General features: G+C 39.5%; 1 protein-coding gene across 1 annotated transcript in view; it reads left to right on the forward strand.

Moving 5' to 3' along the window:
• Positions 1-19,880, forward strand: part of otog (otogelin) — a 68,618-nt gene that overhangs the window by 19,949 nt on the left and 28,789 nt on the right. Inside the window, exons 14-25 of the mRNA XM_055229778.1 lie at positions 4,180-4,312; positions 4,913-5,090; positions 6,235-6,359; positions 7,351-7,563; positions 8,503-8,668; positions 10,601-10,675; positions 11,069-11,112; positions 12,303-12,462; positions 15,607-15,714; positions 18,232-18,370; positions 18,461-18,595; positions 19,306-19,452. Coding sequence (XP_055085753.1) covers positions 4,180-4,312; positions 4,913-5,090; positions 6,235-6,359; positions 7,351-7,563; positions 8,503-8,668; positions 10,601-10,675; positions 11,069-11,112; positions 12,303-12,462; positions 15,607-15,714; positions 18,232-18,370; positions 18,461-18,595; positions 19,306-19,452 — 1,623 coding nt within the window. The remainder of the gene's footprint in view (positions 1-4,179; positions 4,313-4,912; positions 5,091-6,234; positions 6,360-7,350; positions 7,564-8,502; positions 8,669-10,600; positions 10,676-11,068; positions 11,113-12,302; positions 12,463-15,606; positions 15,715-18,231; positions 18,371-18,460; positions 18,596-19,305; positions 19,453-19,880) is intronic.

The following is a 19,880-nucleotide window of genomic DNA, read 5'->3' on the forward strand; positions in this document are numbered from 1 at the left end:
TATTAAAAAAGAAAAACTGAAATATCATATTAAGTATTCAGACCCTTTAATGTAACCCTCATATATTTAACTCGGGTGCTGTCGGTGCATTTTTTCTGATCGTTGTTGAGATGGTTCCACACCTTCATTGGAGTCCAGCTGTGTTTTATTATACTGATTGGACTTGATTAGGAAGGCCACACACCTGTCTATATAAGATCTTACAGCTCACAGTGCATGTCAGAGCAAATGAGAATCATGAGGTCAAAGGAACTTCCTGAAGAGCTCAGAGACAGATTTGCAGCAAGGCACAGATCTGGCCAAGGGTACAAAAAATGTCTGCTGCACTTAAGGTTCCTAAGAGCACAGTGGCCTCCATAATCCTTAAATGAAAGACGTTTGGGATGACCAGAGCTGGCCATCGGGCCAAACTGAGCAATCGGGGAAGAAGAGCCTAGGTGAGAGATGTAAAGAAGAACCCAAAGATCACTGTGGCTCCACGGATGCAGTCAGAAAATGCGAGAAAGTTCTAGAAAGTCAACCATCACTGCAGCCCTCCACCAGTGCAAAACACATGAAAGCCCGCTTGGAGTTTGCTAAAAAAAACACCTTAAGGACACCAAGATGGTGCACAATAAGATTCTATGGTCTGATGGGACCAAGATAGAGCTTTTTGGCCTTAATTCTAAGCGGTATATGTGGACAAAACCAGGCATTGCTCATTGCCTGTCCAATATAGTCCCAACAGTGAAGTATGGTTGTGGCAACATCGTGCTCTGGGGGGTGTTTTTGAGCTGCAGGGACAGGACGACTTGTTGCAATCGAAGGAAAGATAAATGCGGCCAAGTACAGGGATATCCTGGACAAAAACCTTCTCCAGAGTGTTCAGGACCACAGACTGGGCTGAAGGTTCACCTTCCAACAGGACAATGACCCTAAGCACACAGCTAAAATAACAAAGGAGTGGCTTCAGGACAACTCCATGACTGTTCTTGAATGGCCCAGCCAGAGCCCTGACTTAAACCCAGTTGAGCATCTCTGGAGGGACCTGAAAATAGCTGTCCACCAACATTCACCATCCAACCTGACAGAACTGGAGAGGATCTGCAAGGAGAAATGGCAGAGGATCCCCATATCCAGGTGTGAAAAACTTGTTGCATCATTCTCAAAAAGACTCATGGCTGTATTAGCTCAAAACGGTGCTTCTTATAAATACTAAGCAAAGGGTCTGAATACTTATGGCCGTGTGATATTTCAGTTTTTCTTTTTTAATAATTCTGCAAAATTGTCAACAATTTTGTGTTTCTCTGTCAATATGGGGTGCTGTGTGTACATTAATGAGGAAGAAAAATGAACTTAAATGATTTTAGCAAATGGCTGCAATAAAGCAAAGAGTGAAAAATTTAAGGGTGTCTGTACTTTCCGTACCCACTGTATTGTATGTAAAGTTCTCGTTTCAATTCTATGTGCAATGACATACTGTGTAACATTCTCGACAAGGCAATACCATCTCCATGGAGACAAGCAGGTGGTGGACATGTTCGCGAAAGTTACACAGGGCACCTTAAATAGACTTGCTTTGAAATGTATATTTAAACAGCCACGATCCCCCTACCTTTTCGATTCCCTTGTTCAATCTGACTACTACAGTGAGTCCCCATCATCTCTAATAATGTTTATTGCTTTATTTGAACAAATCAATATTAAATTCATAATATGTGTAACAAATACTGGACTTAATGTTCTATTGATTCTCCAAAATGACCGTGTGTGAAACCAGAGGAGGCAAGATGGTGAGGGGTCTGGTGATCTGAGGGCAGTCACATGAATCGGCTCTTTCATCACCAAAACTGTCCAAAACCAAAAAGCCCCAAACACAAGTACAAAGGCCTGAACCCAACACGGCCCGAAAGGCTCATGGGAACTCACTCATGAACTACCGTTTATCATCTCCAGGAATACACCAAGAGAAGACAGTTTGGTTACTAATGAAAAGTGTAGTTTAAAGGGAACATATTTATGAGCTTGAACCACGTTCCGTCATTGTGAGCTTAGTCAAATCCTCTGATCCTCTGATTCCTGCATCTTTGAATAATCCTGTATTGTTCTGCATTTATAATAATAATACTACATTAGTCTAATTTAGCACTTTTCCAGACACTTAAAGTCACTTTACAATTCCTGGCATAATTCATTCACTCTGCACTAGGTGGTGGTAAGCTACTACTGCAGCCACAGCTGCCTTGGGGCAGACTGACTGAAGCGACGCTGCCAAGCTGCACCATTGGCCCCTCTGACCACCACCAATTTATTTATTTATTTATTTGATTGAGACAGTGCATGTTAATGGACAGACATCATACAACATGAATATAAACACACTGGATTATAACCAATATTAAAATTTCAAACTCAATTTCCACGCTAAGGAATAGACTGGATACTCAATACCGATTCTGACCACGCTGATAATAATTGTCTAACGTTACTTAGACAATAGAATGTGATTTTCAAATATAAATCGTAGTACTTTCCATATTCCCATGTGGCCTTATATCTGTGTAATCCCTCAGTCATCCAGGTAGGTCCCATAGTGGCCCATGGGCGTATACTAATCTATGTGTCTTATACTTGTTCTGATACAGCTCAAGATCAATCTAAAGATTTAAAATGAAAGATTTAGATTCATCTGAAACAGTGAATATAGAATTAAAAAGAACGTCCACCTTCCCCATGGACCAGGCCTCTATAGCTTGTAATGTAGTGGCTGCAGTGCATTCAGCCCCTGTCTGTGCCTCTTGTGTCCCCTAATGGAGCTCTTTAAGTGGGCCGTCTTATACTTGCATCTGTGGGAAACGGGGAACAGTTCTGGGGGAAGGCTCCTCTTTTGTCCCTCTTCAGTTCTTCGTTTTCGCATCTGAAAGAAGGGCTGAGATTATAGAGCGTTTACATCACGATACGATCGACGTGAAGAGACAAATTACTGTAAGAGGAGACGCAGAGAGGCCAGTGCATTCACGAGCGACCATTATAGGGCAGCTCTGAGCTCCCAACAGCACAAAGACAGATATAACTGCAGAGGGACACTGACAGAAGACGATGGACCACATGAAATTTGTAAAAGTTAATTACGTGCACAATCAGAGAGAAGGATTCAAAACTCAGAAAGAGGTCCTGTTTGAACTTCCAAGAGTTGCATGTGACTGAATGAACAATACCTTTACTTTACTCTCAAACAAAAAACAACATTACTAAATTTGATGAAAGTTTAGATTTGTTTAATAAGATTACCATTAACTATTACACCAATCTTTTACAAAAATAATGTAATCAAAAATGCAATTTATGTCTGTTCTGATATATATAGCATTCCTGCAGTAACGCATCAAACAGCACTAATACAATCACTGAAGTCTATGGAAGTAAATGACATTTTGAATTGTTTAAAAAAGAGCCTGATATGAGTTAAGACCTTATCATGATTAGCATCCAGCATTAGTTAGTGTTAGCATTATTTTTTATTAGGACTGTTCAATTCAAACTCAAGATCCAATAGTTTGAAATAGTCATTGAGCAGCTTTGATGTCTTTAATTGACCTGTGTGAAATTGGCCACTCTGAAGTGTTTGAGTTGATAAAAATATATAGTACTTAAACAGTAACTGTCGGGGCATAACATCTGATTTATAATTTGAAGTTAATGTCATGTGTTAATATTATGAGAAGGAGAAAACATTAAATAATGTACAAAATCTGGTATTTCCAAAGGATAGACACAAAAGTGAAACAAACAAAATCATATCTGAAGGAGCTGCAAGAAACACAAATGTTCAAATCATTTCATATTGTCAACATAAACTCAAGTCACTTGTAGACTTACTCACAGCCACAACTACCACAACTTGTGCTCAAGCAAGAGTACTGTTAGAAATAAATGTAGGAGGAGTAGGAGTGAAAGTATGGTGCTAGAAAAGTACTCTGAAAAGTACAATATCTTACTCAAGTATAAAATTTATAATGTTACTCAAGTGTAACTGAGTACTACCCACCTTTGTTCATAATTAATATTAAAGTAATATTGAAAGCCATTCTATGCTTATTTTAAACAAAAAAAAAATGTTTAAAGTAAAAAAATAAAAAGTATGATTGATCAGTACAAGGAATATTTTTAATCTTGGTGAATTGTGCCATACTTCTGTAGAACCTGGATGGAGCATGTCTGCAGTCGGTCAGTTTGGTGGTGGATGAGGACCCCAGATCAGAGCTGACCCTGAGTCACGTGGGAGAAGTCTTTCTGGGGGGACAGTACCGCATCTCCCTGCCGTACTCTGATGGTAAACATCTGCTTATAAAACACCTATGTTTATTTTTGACTAACTGAGAGACAAAAGCACAGTGTAATGTGTGTTGTGGGTGTAATCGGCTGTAGTAACTGCTCCCCAAAAGGAACAGCACTAATTTGCATTAAAGTTTGTTGAAAAAAAAAAAGTCTAAAATAAAAGCTTTTTTAAAATTTTGGTCGTAATTATTGTACTGAAATTGAAAACTTACAAAAACATGTGTCCTTACTTTGAGCTGCATGCATCTCCACAAACCTGACTCTTATATGGCCTGGAGTGGGCCTCTTCCTTCTTGTTTACAGAGTATGGCTAGAATGGTGAGAATGTTCTAAAGTATGGTTTTAACTTTCTATTTAAATAGAATCATGCAGGTGGCGTGTTGCCTCCAGACAGTTACACTGATAAACTTCTAATCTAGAGCCTAATTATCATAGCAAGTTGTGTTTTGTAACTAAATAAAATAATAAATGACTCAAGACAAAGGTAGCGCACTGTCATTGGATTGGGTTTACAGTCCTTCTGGTTGAATTTATGCTGAAGCTTCATTAGACAGTTATAGAAAATCTCTGACCCTGGTCTATGTCTGTCCCTCAGAGTTGCTGGAGGTGCAGGAGCTGTCCTCCATGTTTGTCCAGGTGCAGACTGTCTTTGGGCTCCGGCTGCAGTTCTCCTGGTCTGAGTCCAGGCTCTACCTCCAGCTTGACCAGCGCTGGCTCCACGACACGGTTGGACTATGCGGCACCTTCAACGGGAACAGCCAGGATGACTTCCTGTGAGTACAACAGTTATACACCTGGTTTAGACCTGGTTAGTCCTTGTTTAGAATTGGTTTGGATCCTGGTGTAGTACTAGTCTGGTCCCTGGTTTAGCCCTTCTTTAGACCCTGGTTTAGTCCTGCTTTAGTCCCTGGTTTAGTCTTGCCTTAGTCCTCGGTGTAGTCATAATTTAGCCTTGGGTTTAGTCCTGCCTTAGTCTTAGTTCAGTTCCGGTGTGGTCCTGGTTCAGTCCCTGGTTTAGTTCTGGTTTAGTCCTGCTTTAGTCATGGTTCCGTCCTGGTTTAGTCCTGGTTTAGTTGCTGGGTCAGTCCTGGTTCAGTCCTGGTTCAGTCCTGGTATAGTCCTGGTTTAGTCCTGGTTTAGTCCTGGTTCAGTCCTGGTTCAGTCCTGGTTCAGTCCTGGTTTAGTCCTGGTTTAGTCCTGGTTTAGTTCCTGGCTCAGTCCTGGTTCAGTCCCAGTCTGGTGTGATTTAGTCCTGGTCCCAGTCCCTGCTCCTCTCTCTTGGTTGAAGCGGCCCTTTGAAGCTGTGCTCTTGTTTCATTGACTGAACGGTTGGAGGGCTGAGGGTAATGCACACTGTGATCATGGCTTTACGGAGGCCACAGAGACTCAACAAGGACCCGCCTGTTCTCGAGAACCAGATCTGAACCGGGTCTGAACCGGGTCTGAACCAGGTCTGAACCAGGTCTACACCAGCCCTAATGGGATCACAGAGGACGGATGTGTGTGACAGCTATAATGGACTCAGGAGAGGAGAAGAAGCTTTGGGGATGAACAGTGTATGACTATTCAAACACTCAAACTCAACAAAATAACTCGGAAATCACAATTTGAATGGACACAATTAGCAAATCCTGCACCCACTCTTATTCTGCATAAAAACGCCTAACCCTGAATTTTAGATATGTACTAACCCGTTCTGCAATGTGATTCTTGTATTAGTTTGTCAGTGCATATATACTTTAATGATAGGATTCTGTTCAAAGCTCCCTAGGAGTAAGGAAATATCGGCAGAACCTCTCCTTCACACAGTGTGAATGGATGCTCCTCTTTTTTTCTTTGATTTGACTCGTCTCATTGTGCTAGGTTGGTTGTTGTTTCTTGTTTATATCATATTAACACTCTGCTGCCGTCCCCCAGTTCTCCGTCAGGGATGATCGAGAGCACTCCGCAGCTCTTTGGAAATAGCTGGAAGGTTTCTTCTGCCTGCGCCGTGAGTCTGAGCACTCCTGAGATTGACCCCTGTGACGCGCACCAACAGGCCGGTAAGAATCAGGTCCACAGATGAGATCATCTGTGGTTTATGGCAGTGTTTAGTGTGACATCCGCACAGCCTGGTGCAAATAGTCTTGACACAAAGAAATAGAAACAGGAACTTTGTCTGAACCTAATGAATTTAAGATACGTCAGGCAACATGAACTGTTTCGTGCTGAATAATATCAGTATTATCTTTAAGCCTAGATTTATAATTTGAAAATCATCGCTGGAGGAAAATCAGAATGCGCTTACTTTAGTTAAAAGTCTCATAGACCTTTTCTAGGACTGATGTGTTTAGAATAGCTGCACACACAGTCTGGTACTGAACGTTTTATTTTATTCTATCATTTTAGAATATGAAGATACTGCGGGTATAATGGTAGCTAAAATCATATTCAGTTTTGGGTGGTGTTGGTCTGATATATTTTTGGTTCACACTAAGTACAGAAAAAGGAAGAAGAATTTTAAATAAATAAATATAGATAAATACATTTCACAAAAACAGGAATAGTAGTGATGAGACTGTAAAAGACTAGAGCAAAACAAAAGTCTTTCTATAGATTATGTCAAATAATTTCTTACTTGTTTTATTCTCTCTCCAAAATAAAATTCTACAGTTACAGTGATTCCTGTTGAACCATTTCTACACTGTTTGATACAAGTACATGAAGAGTGGATCATTATATTGAATGTGAAGTGCTGCAGTAAAGAATACCCAAGTAGTGCTACACATGTGGACCAAACCAGACAGGCTTTACTGAAGCAATTCACTTGATCCACGTGTACCATTATTTAGACATTCATAAAAACAAACGCTCACTGAGTAATAAGACAAAACTACTGTGTACATATTAGAACAGTTAACAATAAACAGTGTTTATTGGAGAATGATCTTCATCTCATGCACGTTCTTTGTCTCCTCTCTCCTTGTTTTCTCTCTCCTTCTCTCCTCTCTCCTTGTCTCCTCTCTCCTTGTCTCGTCTCTCTTTGTCTTTCAGTGTCCTATGCCTCAGAGAAGTGCTCCGTTTTGACCCAGGACCTCTTTGCCTCTTGTCACGAGCACCTGAGCCCGGGTCCGTTCCTGCTGCAGTGTCGATCTGATGCATGTAAATGTGGAGCTCCGTGTTTCTGCTCCTCTCTGGCTCATTACACTCGTCACTGTCGAAAACACGGAGTCCTCATTGACTTCAGAGCTCACATCCCAGAGTGCGGTAAGCGTACTCTCACAACTACTACACTATCTGGCTCTGTTCAAACTAGGGCTGTGCAGTTAATCGAATTTTAAAGGGCCCATATGTTGTTTCCTCATTACAAACATACCCAGAGATATGTTTTGTTTCATTCACACGTTTATCTCACAAACCTGCAGAAAACACTCTGTTCCATCTTGTGATGTTATGTGGTAATACAGGAAGTGCTTGGTGTGGAATTTTTAATAGTAAAAACCTTAAAAATATAAAATCAACAGAGAAGTTATCTTGAATCAGAGTCTGGTTTATTGAATCAAGTTTGCACAATCATCAAAGATGTTGGCCCTAATAGTTTCGCTTTGCCCTCAGCTGACAAATGAAAATACATACAGTGTATTTATACCATCAAAACAATCATACCTGTTTAGTCTAGTCAAAGTGACTGGAGGGCGCTGGATGCAACAAACATGAGGTACACTTGAAAACTTGAAAACTACCACGTTGTGACATCACAAGGTGGAACAGAGCATTTTCAGCTTTGGAGATGTAGACAGACTAATAATAATGGGTTACAGAAACATGTGTCTGGGGTAGACTGGCAGAAGCGAGGCTGCAAATTTGCGCTTTCTGCCATTTGACAACCACCAGTCACCTACCATTTACTTGCATACAGACTTAGGTGAAGTGCACTTTAGACTCAGATCAGCAATAGGACAAAGCTGCTTTACAGGTATTACTACTACTACTACTTACCACTCCTGCTTAGCTTCAGAGATGAGACGAGATTGGGCTAGTCAGTGCCGCTATTATGGAATGGTCCTGTTCTGGAGTGGTCAGTATCAGAGGTGCTGAAAGGTGCTTTGGTTGCGGGTTTAGTCTAGGATTAGTCCAGCTCTTGCCATTTGTTCAACTGGAGTATTGTGTCTTAATTGTCCCTGTCCCTGCTCTGTTCGCTCACAGAGGTGACGTGTCCATACTCGATGGTCTATGGTCCCTGTGTCTCTTCCTGTCTGCGGCGCTGCTCGGCTCTGTCTCTGCCTCAGTCCTGTTCAGATGAATGTGAGGAGGGCTGCGTGTGTCCAGAGGGGACATTCTACAACCACCGCACCCGCACCTGTGTCCAACGGTAAAATACATGTTACACTGTTTAATACTATCTGTTTAAACTATGGCCTGACAAATTTTTCTTGCCCTTCAATTTCTCTGGTGAACAGACCCACATTATCTTAAGCAGTTTATTCTACACCAAATGTCAATAACAAGACTTAATTGCGTGACCTAACTCATCTGTCATGATAAAAGCCAATTACACCCGCAAGCGACAATGAAGGACCTCAGTAAACCTATTTGATTTAGACCTGGTTTAGTCCTTACTTGTCCAGCCAGAACCACTCGCTTTGACAAAACTTTACAAAGACGGGGTCTGGAATATATCTTGTCTCTACGGTTCCAGAAGACATGATTGACAGGTGGATTAACCAACCAGAGATGCATGCTCCATTTCGGTAAAAACAAACATGCAAAAAAGGGGAAAAAACAACACAGAAGGCTGTGAAACAGCCAGAATCAGACCTGGTTTAGTCGTGGTTCGTGGCAGTTTCTGTAGGGTTAGACCAGTCCTACTTTAGACCTGGTGTAGTTCCGGTTTAGCCCTGGTTAAGTGCTGCTTTTCTGTGCTTTTGTTCCATGTCAGCAGTATCTATCATATATGTTAGACCCCCTCAGTCTCCTCCTACAGTCCGTCAGAGGTACCACAGTAGATTGAGCAGGTGTGTTGGCTCGCGCTGTGGGCCCAACTCCAGAGCAGCTCCTCTCTGAGTGATAGTGCTCTGAGTAAACGGGAGGGTCAGGCTTTTAAAGTGTATTTTCTGCCCCGTGGAGCATCCTAAATGTCCCCCTCTCTCACAGCCCGCTCGGGTTACCTGCAGGAATCCACCATCACAACCTTTTTATTCTGCGCCAGAGAAATCTGAGCGGCTGACTGCAGAATGTGTGGCCAAAACAGAGCACAGTCCCAACACCTCTGCACTGAGTCTGAGCTGAGTTTCACTGAACTGTCTCAAATACAAGATGATTAAGATAATGGATTCAACTTTTTAGAAATAACGCAGTAACTTAGAGGTGGGTGAGAGTAATATTAACTGGAAACATGACCCTGTTACCATGTGCCAGTCTGGAGAGTAGAGGTCAATCATATTGAAGTATCGCAATTGTGGTTTTGGAAATGTGCAAAATCAGAATTAAGTATATAATCCATAATCCATTTGGATTAATCATTAAAAAATTTCATTAAGGTTAATCCCTTGTGAGGAGAACTCTGCATTTGACCCATTCTTTAGTGTCTCTGGGTTAAACCTGATAGGAGCACTGGGACCCATCTCCAGATCTTGAGATAACCTTGGTCAGGTCTACCTTAGCTGGAGGATTTGACCTATTGTGGATGTTCTGGTTGATGGAGGAAACCAGAGTACCCAGAGGAAACCCGCCCAGACAAGGGGAGAACATGCAAACCCCACACAGAAACAGGGAGATCATAGCTAACTCCACATAGAAATGAACTTCTTGCTGTGAAGCATCAATGGCAGTGCTAACCACTCAGCCACAGTGCCGTCGTCATAATTAATTTTGCTCACTGCAGTGTTTTTCATAAAGCACCAGTTCTCGACTGGTTCAATACAAACAGGTGAATGACCCAGCCACCATCAGCACAGATGAGACGAGAACAGGAGCACACAGAGAGACGCGTGTGGTAGGTTTCGTTTAGTGCAGAAATACTCAAAACCCAAGTTGACTTTAAAACGTAACCTGTTCAAAATTACCATTTGAGTTGATTAAATTTGTGCTTGTGTTTTAATAAGTGTAGACTTCTGTATACTAAGTGATTTGATCTGAGTGATCTGAGTGCCTCAGATCAGTTTTTGTATTTGCCCGTATCTGAATTGTACAACGAGCACCTGATTTTGCTACATGTGTGCATGTGTGCATGTGTGCATGTGTACATTCGATTTTGAACCTGTACCTTGTTTATCTCTAATCATCAGTCTGTTGTTGTTTTCAGGAGCGAGTGTCCGTGCAGTTTTCTGGGGGCAGATTATGAACCTGGAGACATGATCATGACTTCAGCAGGTGTTCAGTAAGACCTCACTGTGCCACCGCCATTCACTCTATTCACCACTTCATAGCTGCACAGATTTAGTTCTTAATGAAGACATTCTACTGCATTTACGGTATTTAGATTTAATAATCTTAATAGTTTTATGTTTTTAATGTTTATTGTAAACCACTATTGATCTAAAACAAGTCCATTGACATTTAAAAGAATAAAATTTATGCCGTAATTAAAAGTTTGTTTCTCCTGTAATGCATCAACAAATATATTAATGTGAGACATAACAGACATTTCTATTGCATGGATATTGTATAGAGTGCAGTTATTTTTTTCATATCACAAAAGCACTCATCTTGCAAAAAATGATTGAAGCATTGAATCAACAAAATATGAAACATAATCATATTTTCTGTGCAGGTTGTGTACAGACGGGAAACTAGTCTCTCAAACTCCAGCTAGTGGTGAGTTTATGGTCTAGTAAACTTTCAGTATATTCAAGTAGGGCTGAGCCTTGTGGTAAATAAATTGTATGATTTACTTGCATCACCATTAATGTGGAGTTGACACTTGCTTATAAGAGGTAAAAGTGTTTCTTCTCAGAGGCATGAAGAAGGTGTACTTAAACTGTCACACTGTCCAAGCGTTTGTTTTCATTTGGTGTTTTGGTTCGCTCATTTGGTTTACTTTTTGTTTTCTGGCTACGGTACATACCTTATCTTTAACTTATACTGTTTTTAAATAGGGCTGCAAGATCAATTGCAATTTGAATGGACGCAATTATCAAACAAAATATTCTGCCTAAAACTGCTAACCCGGTAATTTCTTGTATTAGTTTGTCAGTTCAGATTTCAGTTTATTATTTTTTTTATTAGTTTAAAATATGAACTTTATTTTAGCAAAGTTGTGCAGTCCTATTTTTTCAGGGAGTATTTGCATTTGCATGTATAACGTGTCTTAATAGTTTATATCATAATACATCTCTTAATAGCTTTGCTTTTGTTTTGTTCATCTAAGAAGTGGGTGGAAAATTGTGTCTGTTTGACCAGACAACTGCGTCACAATATGACGATAAGACCAAAAGATTATCACAGAGATTAGAGCACCATTCAATTTCTATAACCCCAGACTTATACTCCCAGTGTTGTTTTTCCTTGTTTACTACTCTCTCACAATACATGAAACAAGATATACAGAATTATATAGTAAAGGAAAAAAGTGAAAAAACTCAGCTAAATATTTTAAAAATATTTTAAAAATATTTTAGATTCAAATTCCTCAAAATATCCGCCCTTTGCTTTCGACAGAGCTGCAAAGCTTTGGCCTTCTCTCACTTAGCTTCATGATGAAGTCTTCTCAAATGGTTTTCACTTTATAGCTGTGCCAGGTCAAGGAATACCAACTGTCCAAAGCAGTGATCAAAGCAAAGGGTGGCTGTTTTTAAAAATCTAAGCAGCTTTTGAGTTATTTTGAGTTTATTTTTGTTTGCTACATTCCACATGTTTCATTCATAGTTTTGACATCTTCAGTGAGAATCTACAGTGTAAATAATCATGGACATAAAGAAGAAACATAAATGTAAAAGTGTGTCCAAACTTTTGACTGTATATTCAAGAACAAGTTTTTAACCTTAATGCTCTCCTCTCCTCCGTAGACGGCTTGTGTCCCATGGGTCAGATCTACCTGAACTGCTCTGTCGCAGGAGTGATGCCACAGAGGGGCGTGGCCTGTGAGCGCACCTGTGAGTCATACCTGCTGAACCTCACTTGCTCCTCCCACGAGCCCTGTGTGTCCGGCTGCATGTGCCCCCCTGGGTCAGTAACATACAACCCAATCTGTGCCTCAAATCTATGTTATTTTAGAACTTAGAAAAAGTCATCCATCATAGAAAAAGTCACAGTGACCAGTAGTGAGTTAAAAGATCTAAACTAGTTAATTCCATTATGAGATGCTGTGTAGTTTTGGCAATTTGAAAGAAATAGGTAGATGCATAGAGAAGCACTTCTTGGACCAGCTCTGAATCTATAGTGAAAACTTTCACTTTTGTTTATTTATACTGACACAGAAGACGTTTAACTTTGTACCAGTGTTTGTTCCATGTGGATAGGCCCAGTAATTACAGATATATATATACCATAAATCAGGTCAACTCATCTACAATCTGACAGTTACACAGCAAACTCCCCCTGTCTCCAGCTCAGGCTGTTCGCCTTATCCTGGAAGTTGCCGTGGGTGTCGCCATTATTTAGCATGAGGATGCCAATCTTAAACGCACATAAGTTCTATAGAGAGCACAGAGCCAATTTAAAGCCTCCAGAGAATCAGTGTAGTGTTTGCAAAAATAGTCTAACAAAATGTTTCCCATATTCTCAATTGAACTGAATGGGATTCATGCTTAACCGGAAGTGCCACCACAATGAAAGTGCAGTTTTGGAGCATTTATGGCCAAAGTGGGCGGGGCCAAATAAGATCAATAGGGACTCTACAATGGTGTCATGTCACATGAACACAATCCATGCATGGGTTGGCAAATTTGAAAAATAAGAACTGCTGGCATAGCAGTTAACAATTTAAAACAAAATATCCTATCTTTTGAATGGTGAGCGTCCTCAGAATGTTGCCTATAGCAGGTAGCTTAAATAAGAATTATGCTAAGAATAGCATAACAAAGACCTGTACAGTGGAAAATTAGCAGAATACTTGTGTTTGACCCAGCGGATTCTTCTGTCAGCGCTGCGCTCATTACTCTCTGTGTGTGAGAGTTTTATCTGAAAAACTATCTCTGCCTCATAAAGCTCCAGCAGATGTTCTGTGTCACCATTACTCTGCAGTTTATCAAAGTCACATGTCGGGCTAACCAGAAATTACATATATATTTACAAAAAAATTACATCTTTATTAAAAAAACAAACAAACAAAAAGAAGTATCCTGTCACACTTTTAAGGCTGGGAATCAATAAAACAAAATGAACAATAAATGAATCACAAATGTTAATCACAATTTATCACATTATTTTCTTACTCATCATCACAAAATCACATCACTTTAACAAACGTCAACATTAAAACATTGGGGGTTAACATTTTAATAGGTCTTCAGTGAAAGCTATGCATAGTAGCTGGGTTGTTTTCTCCATTCATTTTGACATCATCTTGACATACTGACATAGGTTCTATGTATTGTGGAAATGGGAAAATTTGTGGTATTTTTTTCTGCAATATGATAAGATTTGAGATGTAGAAAGTTGAAGTTTGAACTAAAATTATACAAACTAATTACTTAAATGTTGTTTTCTGCTCTTCAGTTACACAACTAAACAATAGTTATACATTACTGTACATTTAGAATAGTTTTTGGGGATAATTCTGCTTTATGGTTTGGTTTCAATATTACCGTTTATCGTCTGTATTGACTTTAGCAATATATCGCACTTCAAATATTATTATCGTGACAGGCCCATTATTGACCCGGTGCCATATCTTTTTGTAACATTTGGTTGTATCATCAGGTCCATCTTTCTGTTGTTATTTTGGCTTTGAGCACAGGAGGTATTTTGAAGTAACTTAAAACATAACATGAAAAGAATCCTATTAAAATTGTGTAACTCTTTTGACTCCTATCCTCTTTATTATGTTTACTCCATTTTGGTCATAACAAGAATAATATTAGCACTAAAGAAAGAAAATATGCACGGTCTAAGTTTAATGTCAATACTTAAATTTCAAATGCGTACTTCTGGTTTGTGAGGGGCTGTGTTGGTGTCTGAAGCGGTAAGTGATCCATGGTTTTGCCGCAGCTCAAAGAGAGTTTTATCTGGCACATGGTTATCTCCAAAACACAAAAGGATCTGAACACAATCTGAGCGAGTTATTACTGCACTTGTGTAACAACAACACACAAAAGAACCCTCCTCTGTATCCTCTGCTCCATCTGGCCCTCTGCATCCTCTGCTCCATCTGACCCTTTCTTCTGCTTCTCCTCTGCTCCTCTGACTCTGGTTTGTGTCTCTCTATAAGGAAGAAAAAAGAGCACAGCCCATAGAACTGGTCTACCCAAGCAAAAGTTGGCTACAACATGTTTGCTGTCCCTGTGGGCTGGTCAGGTCAGACTAACCAGAGACCTTTTGAAAGAAAAAAAAAGTCTAGGTCACTCTCAGTCTGAGTTCTTCCTGATGTTAAATCTTTGTGTAATTGGCATGTAGTGTTACTCAAAATGCATGAATAAGAGCATATTTTCTTTGTATAGTTTCTATGTATTCTGACAGAAAACCAGGATTCAAATGCTCAAATAACACTTAACACTTTATTTTGATTCCAGTCTTGTGCACACACCTCTTATTAAAAGGTTTTATTACATACAAGCCTCTCCCCTTTTATGAAGTTTGTCTTATAACTTGACTTTTGATTGTTCTGGGGCCAGCTAAATATCACTGTTTAATTAAGATTGCTGTACCTGATTTGCAGGGTTCAAAATTATTCCTCACTTACTTTTGCATTGAGAGCATCCTAATTATTCACCACGATGATAATAAAAAAACACTTTTCTTTAGACAATAGGTTATGATTTTCAACATTAAATGGTAGTAATTTATTTTCTATTCCCATGTGGCCTTATATCTGTGTAATCCCTCAGTGGTCCAGGTAGGTTCCATAGTGGTCCATGGGTGTACACTAGTCTATGTGGACTTATACTTTTTCTGATAAAGCTTAAGGTCACTCTAAAGCTATTTAGGAAAGGTTTTTGTCATTTCTGTCCTGTGAATGTGGCTTTTTAGTATCTATACCTGCACAAATGAATATCTAGTTTTGATACTAGTTATAATATTGATTAGATTCAAAATTTTGATGCTTTTGACAACCATAATCTATACAAATGTGACTTTATTACATGAAAACAATTGAATATAGCCCCTTTCAAATGTTTACGTCTCTTACCTGTTTGTATTGTGTATGTGCAGGCTGCTGAAACATGGAGACGAGTGTTTCGAGCCTCCGGCCTGTCCCTGTCTGTGGAAGGGAAAAGAGTATTTCCCCGGCGACCGTGTCTCCTCTCCCTGTCACCACTGGTAAGAACCAGCACACTTCATTATACTAAGAACAGGCTGATTTTAAAGAAGCAATTTGGAACTTTTCCAATGGATTATTGTCTTCATAGAGATGTTATTGCTTGGCCAGGAAGGTTCCACATTAGGGCTGGGCATGGACCTCTCGACCGAAACCCCTCCACCATATGACTGACCATTAGACATGACTGGATCTGGCCCAACCCTATTACACGTATAGCATTCAAATTAAATCTTAATCATAAATATTTGCATACCGGTAAGTTCAATCGCAGGTGTTGTATTGTTGAAAATTACATTGAAAAACATGGGTCCAATACAGAGTACAGATTTCACTGTGATAACACAAAAAGTTCAAACTTAATTCCGATACTTAAGAATAGACTCAATACTGATTTTGATCCCAAATGATCATTTTAAAAGCTCTTTTTTAGACAATACTGTAATTTTATTGTGGCCTTACACTAGTAAAACTCAAGATAAAACTGTCCAGGAAAGGTTAATTTTTATCCAGTTAAGTGATTCTTTTTCAGTACTGATGCCTGCCCAAAAGAGTATCTTGTTTCAATACTAGTTTTAGTACCAATTAGTTTCTGATTTTCAATATTTTTGACAAACCTACTACTGAGACTATAATTGAGACTACAAATTAGGGCAGTTTTCCTCTAGTCGTTTAATTGATTAATCAGTCAATGGAGTCTCAGTTGATCAAAATGTATAATGTATATGTATAAAAAGTAAGATTAAACTCACAGTTGAATCTATCTTTATATAAATACATTGCTTCCTTGTACTTTTTTTACATAAATAGTAGGGTTTTGCATGAACTAGTCTTATGAGTGCAATTTGGGCCAGATATACAGAGATGTGTAATAGTTTTGAGAGCGTTTGCCACACGCCCTTTTTAGGTGACCAGTTGATTGACAGCTCGTATCTTTACTCCAACAAGAATTTCTCTTGACTACAGCCCTACTATAAATATGTTTACGTACCCTTACAACTTTTTTTTCATCAAATTTTGTGAAGCCACCATTTTTGTATCTTCTTCATGAACTCAGTCACATCCCCTTTTCTCTCTCAGTGGTTTGTAAAGTATTTGGTTTCATATTCAAGCCTTATCTCCATTTTTAGGTTTTGTTAACTCCAGTCTCTGGGGGAACACCACTTTGGTTTGTCTGGTTTTGGAGCTGACAGAAAAATGACCCTAACAAAAGTCTTTAGAACAGTGTCCAAACATCCTCTGGGACCCTGAACGCACCACGGCTCCACTGGCCCGAGTCTGATCAGATTGGGCTCAAATACTAATACGAGGAGATAAAGACTAACAAAGTGGTTTGAGTGGTGTGAAACAGTGTAATCTGATGGAACTTTGAATCATACTGAAAATTACCTTTATGCAGAAATGAATGAGAGACCCTGGTATTCAACTTTGGGAAGAATAAAGTTTGTTTTACATTGTATAGCGCCCCCTAAAGGTGAGGTCTAGATTCTTGTAAAATAGATTTTTTTCCTATTTTATGGCTTATCTCACTTTTCTGTGTTTAAACTGTATGTAGCTCAGTCACTTTGTTTAGAATGTAAAATTTCCCCCAAACTTTTTTTTTGTTGTATTTACATTACAGTTCTTGGTTCAGTCCTGGTTTAGTTAGTGAAGTGAAGGTGAAGGTGTGTGGACTCATAGAATACAGAAGGATCACCTCATGACATCAGTTCAAACTTTTATGAATGAAATAAATTTAAACAAAGATGCATCTGTCTGAAATAAACAACACTGGTTGAAGTTACATGCGCACTCTAAATATATAATTATTATGAGATTTTTGGAGTTATAAGACTATTACCCCACATGTAAACAGCAAAATCAATTGATTTCTCTCAGACCATGGTCCCTCACTTCTGGTTTGCATGTGACTTAAGTAATCTTTGCATGGTGTGCATGTGAACCAAGGCACTGTAAAATGGTAAAAACGCACTTGCACAATATGGACTCTTTAAAAAGGAGAAAGACGAATATAAGTACTTATATTTTAAAGCAGACATATTCTGAAAAATCAACTTTTTTTTTAACCACGCTTCCTTCTCATCTCAAGTTGTATTTAGAGTGATTCATATTTGAGTATTCTTTATCCCTGTATTCAAGACGTCATTGCTCTGACCTACCCCCGTTCTTACCACCTCCTGCATACACCCACTGTTCTGTATTTACTGCATCTCCAATTTCAGTTTCTTAATCGGTGATACACGTAGGATTTGCCTGCATCATGTAGAAAAAAAAACTGCTGCTCACTAGCGTAATCGGCAGTTATCCATAGGAGGTACCAACAGCTGCTCGGCTGTTTTTTGTGATGATGTTTATGATGACAATTGCTCCTATTGGAAGTCAGCGGACTTGTCTCTTTTATTAAGTGATTTTAGATAAAGATTGTGATTTAAAATGTCCAAATTATAACATAATGATCCACAGGTATCACACACTATGTCTTGTCTTCTTCTAACACATTGCATTGTGTCCTGTCTCAGTGTTTGTCAGCATGGCACGTTCCAGTGTGTTTTTCGGCCCTGTGCCTCCATGTGCTCAGTCTATGGAGACCGACACTACAGGACCTTCGACGGACTGCTCTACGACTATGTGGGCTCATGCAGAGTCCATCTGCTCAAGGTAAACCTCTGACGGACCCGTTTAGTCCTAGTTCAGTCCTGGTTCAGTCCTGGTTTAGTCCCTGATCAAACCTGATCTCTCCCTTCACAGAGCAGTGTTGATACTCCTGTCAGTGTCATGGCTGAAAATGTGGATTGTTTCGACAGTGGAGTGATCTGCAGGAAGTCGCTCCTCATCAGTGTGGGACAAACGGTCATCGCCTTTGATGACGCCTCTGGGAAACCAGTAAGACTCTACATGCTTTATAGGGATTAGACCATAGACTAAATAAATAGACATAGCTAATGCTCCAAATGGGAGCTGATTATGGGCACGTTTTCGGCTCCATCAACTCTGGTTCCAAGTCACTCTCTACTGAAAAACCTTCACTCCTCTCTCTGTAACTGCTGCTGTCAGATTTGTCATTCTGACCTTCAAATTTTCGTATTAACCCGCTCTACATGACCCTGGTGTTTTTATGTCACTATTTTGTCCCTAAATCAAGATACGAACATTAATAATAAACTGAAAAAAGCTGTCTTCTTTCCCAGAGGTTGCCCCTGCTAGTGTTAGCAACAGGTTTGATTGACAGTGTTGGTAAGAGCCTGCCCCCTGCTAAGCCAGCGGTGCAGCCTGGAAGGGGCCTGTAACTTTAATAAGCTCTGGATTGGCTCTTTGGTTGTTATGACTATAACTATACTAGCCATTTGACTGCTAGCCATTTGACTAGAGCTGAATGCTACGGGTGACATCACACTCACTTAGGCCCCTTTTTATACAGTCTGTGTATTAGACCGATATGCACTTGTTATTAGAACAAATGTATCAAAAGTTATAGATGCACAGAACCATCTTTTTAACCAAAATGTTCAATTAAGACCTTACAGTGTCATTATATCCTGCCCAATTTTGTATGTCCTTCCTAATTCCTCCATAAATTAAAATTTCTTGTTCAGAACCTGTCCAGTGTGATCGATCGCAAGCAGAGGGTTTTCCTGTTCTCCGCTGGGATTTTCTCCGTGGTTCACTTCCATGAGGAGGACCTGACCATGCTGTGGGACCGGAAAACCACAGTCCACATACAGGCCGGACCACGCTGGCAGGTACCACAAGCACAGGGCATTTTAAGAGCTGCAGGAGACAGGCTTAATCATGTGTGATTATTTTAGACTGGAAACAAACTAATTGTTGAAATAACTGTCAACTAATTCAGTAATCAAGTAACAACAAAATCTCCTGTCTTATTCTGCATAAAAGCTGCTAACCCTGTAGTTTAGATCTGTACAAACATGTTCTGAAATGTGATTCTTATATTAGTTTGTCAGTTCAGATTTAAGTCTTTTTGTTAGTTCTTTTGAACGTGTTTAAAATGAACAGAATCTTATTATTAAAACATAAATCTTAGCAATTAAAAATTTTCCCAAATCATTCAGCCCTACTGAGAGAAGAGGTTTTATGATACAAAGCATGAATTACATCAGAGTGAAACATGTAAAATGTATCTGATGAAAAAACTATTTTGTTAATTGCT

The sequence above is a fragment of the Periophthalmus magnuspinnatus genome, chromosome 3, assembly GCF_009829125.3.
Source record: "Periophthalmus magnuspinnatus isolate fPerMag1 chromosome 3, fPerMag1.2.pri, whole genome shotgun sequence".
Lineage (NCBI taxonomy): Eukaryota > Metazoa > Chordata > Actinopteri > Gobiiformes > Gobiidae > Periophthalmus > Periophthalmus magnuspinnatus.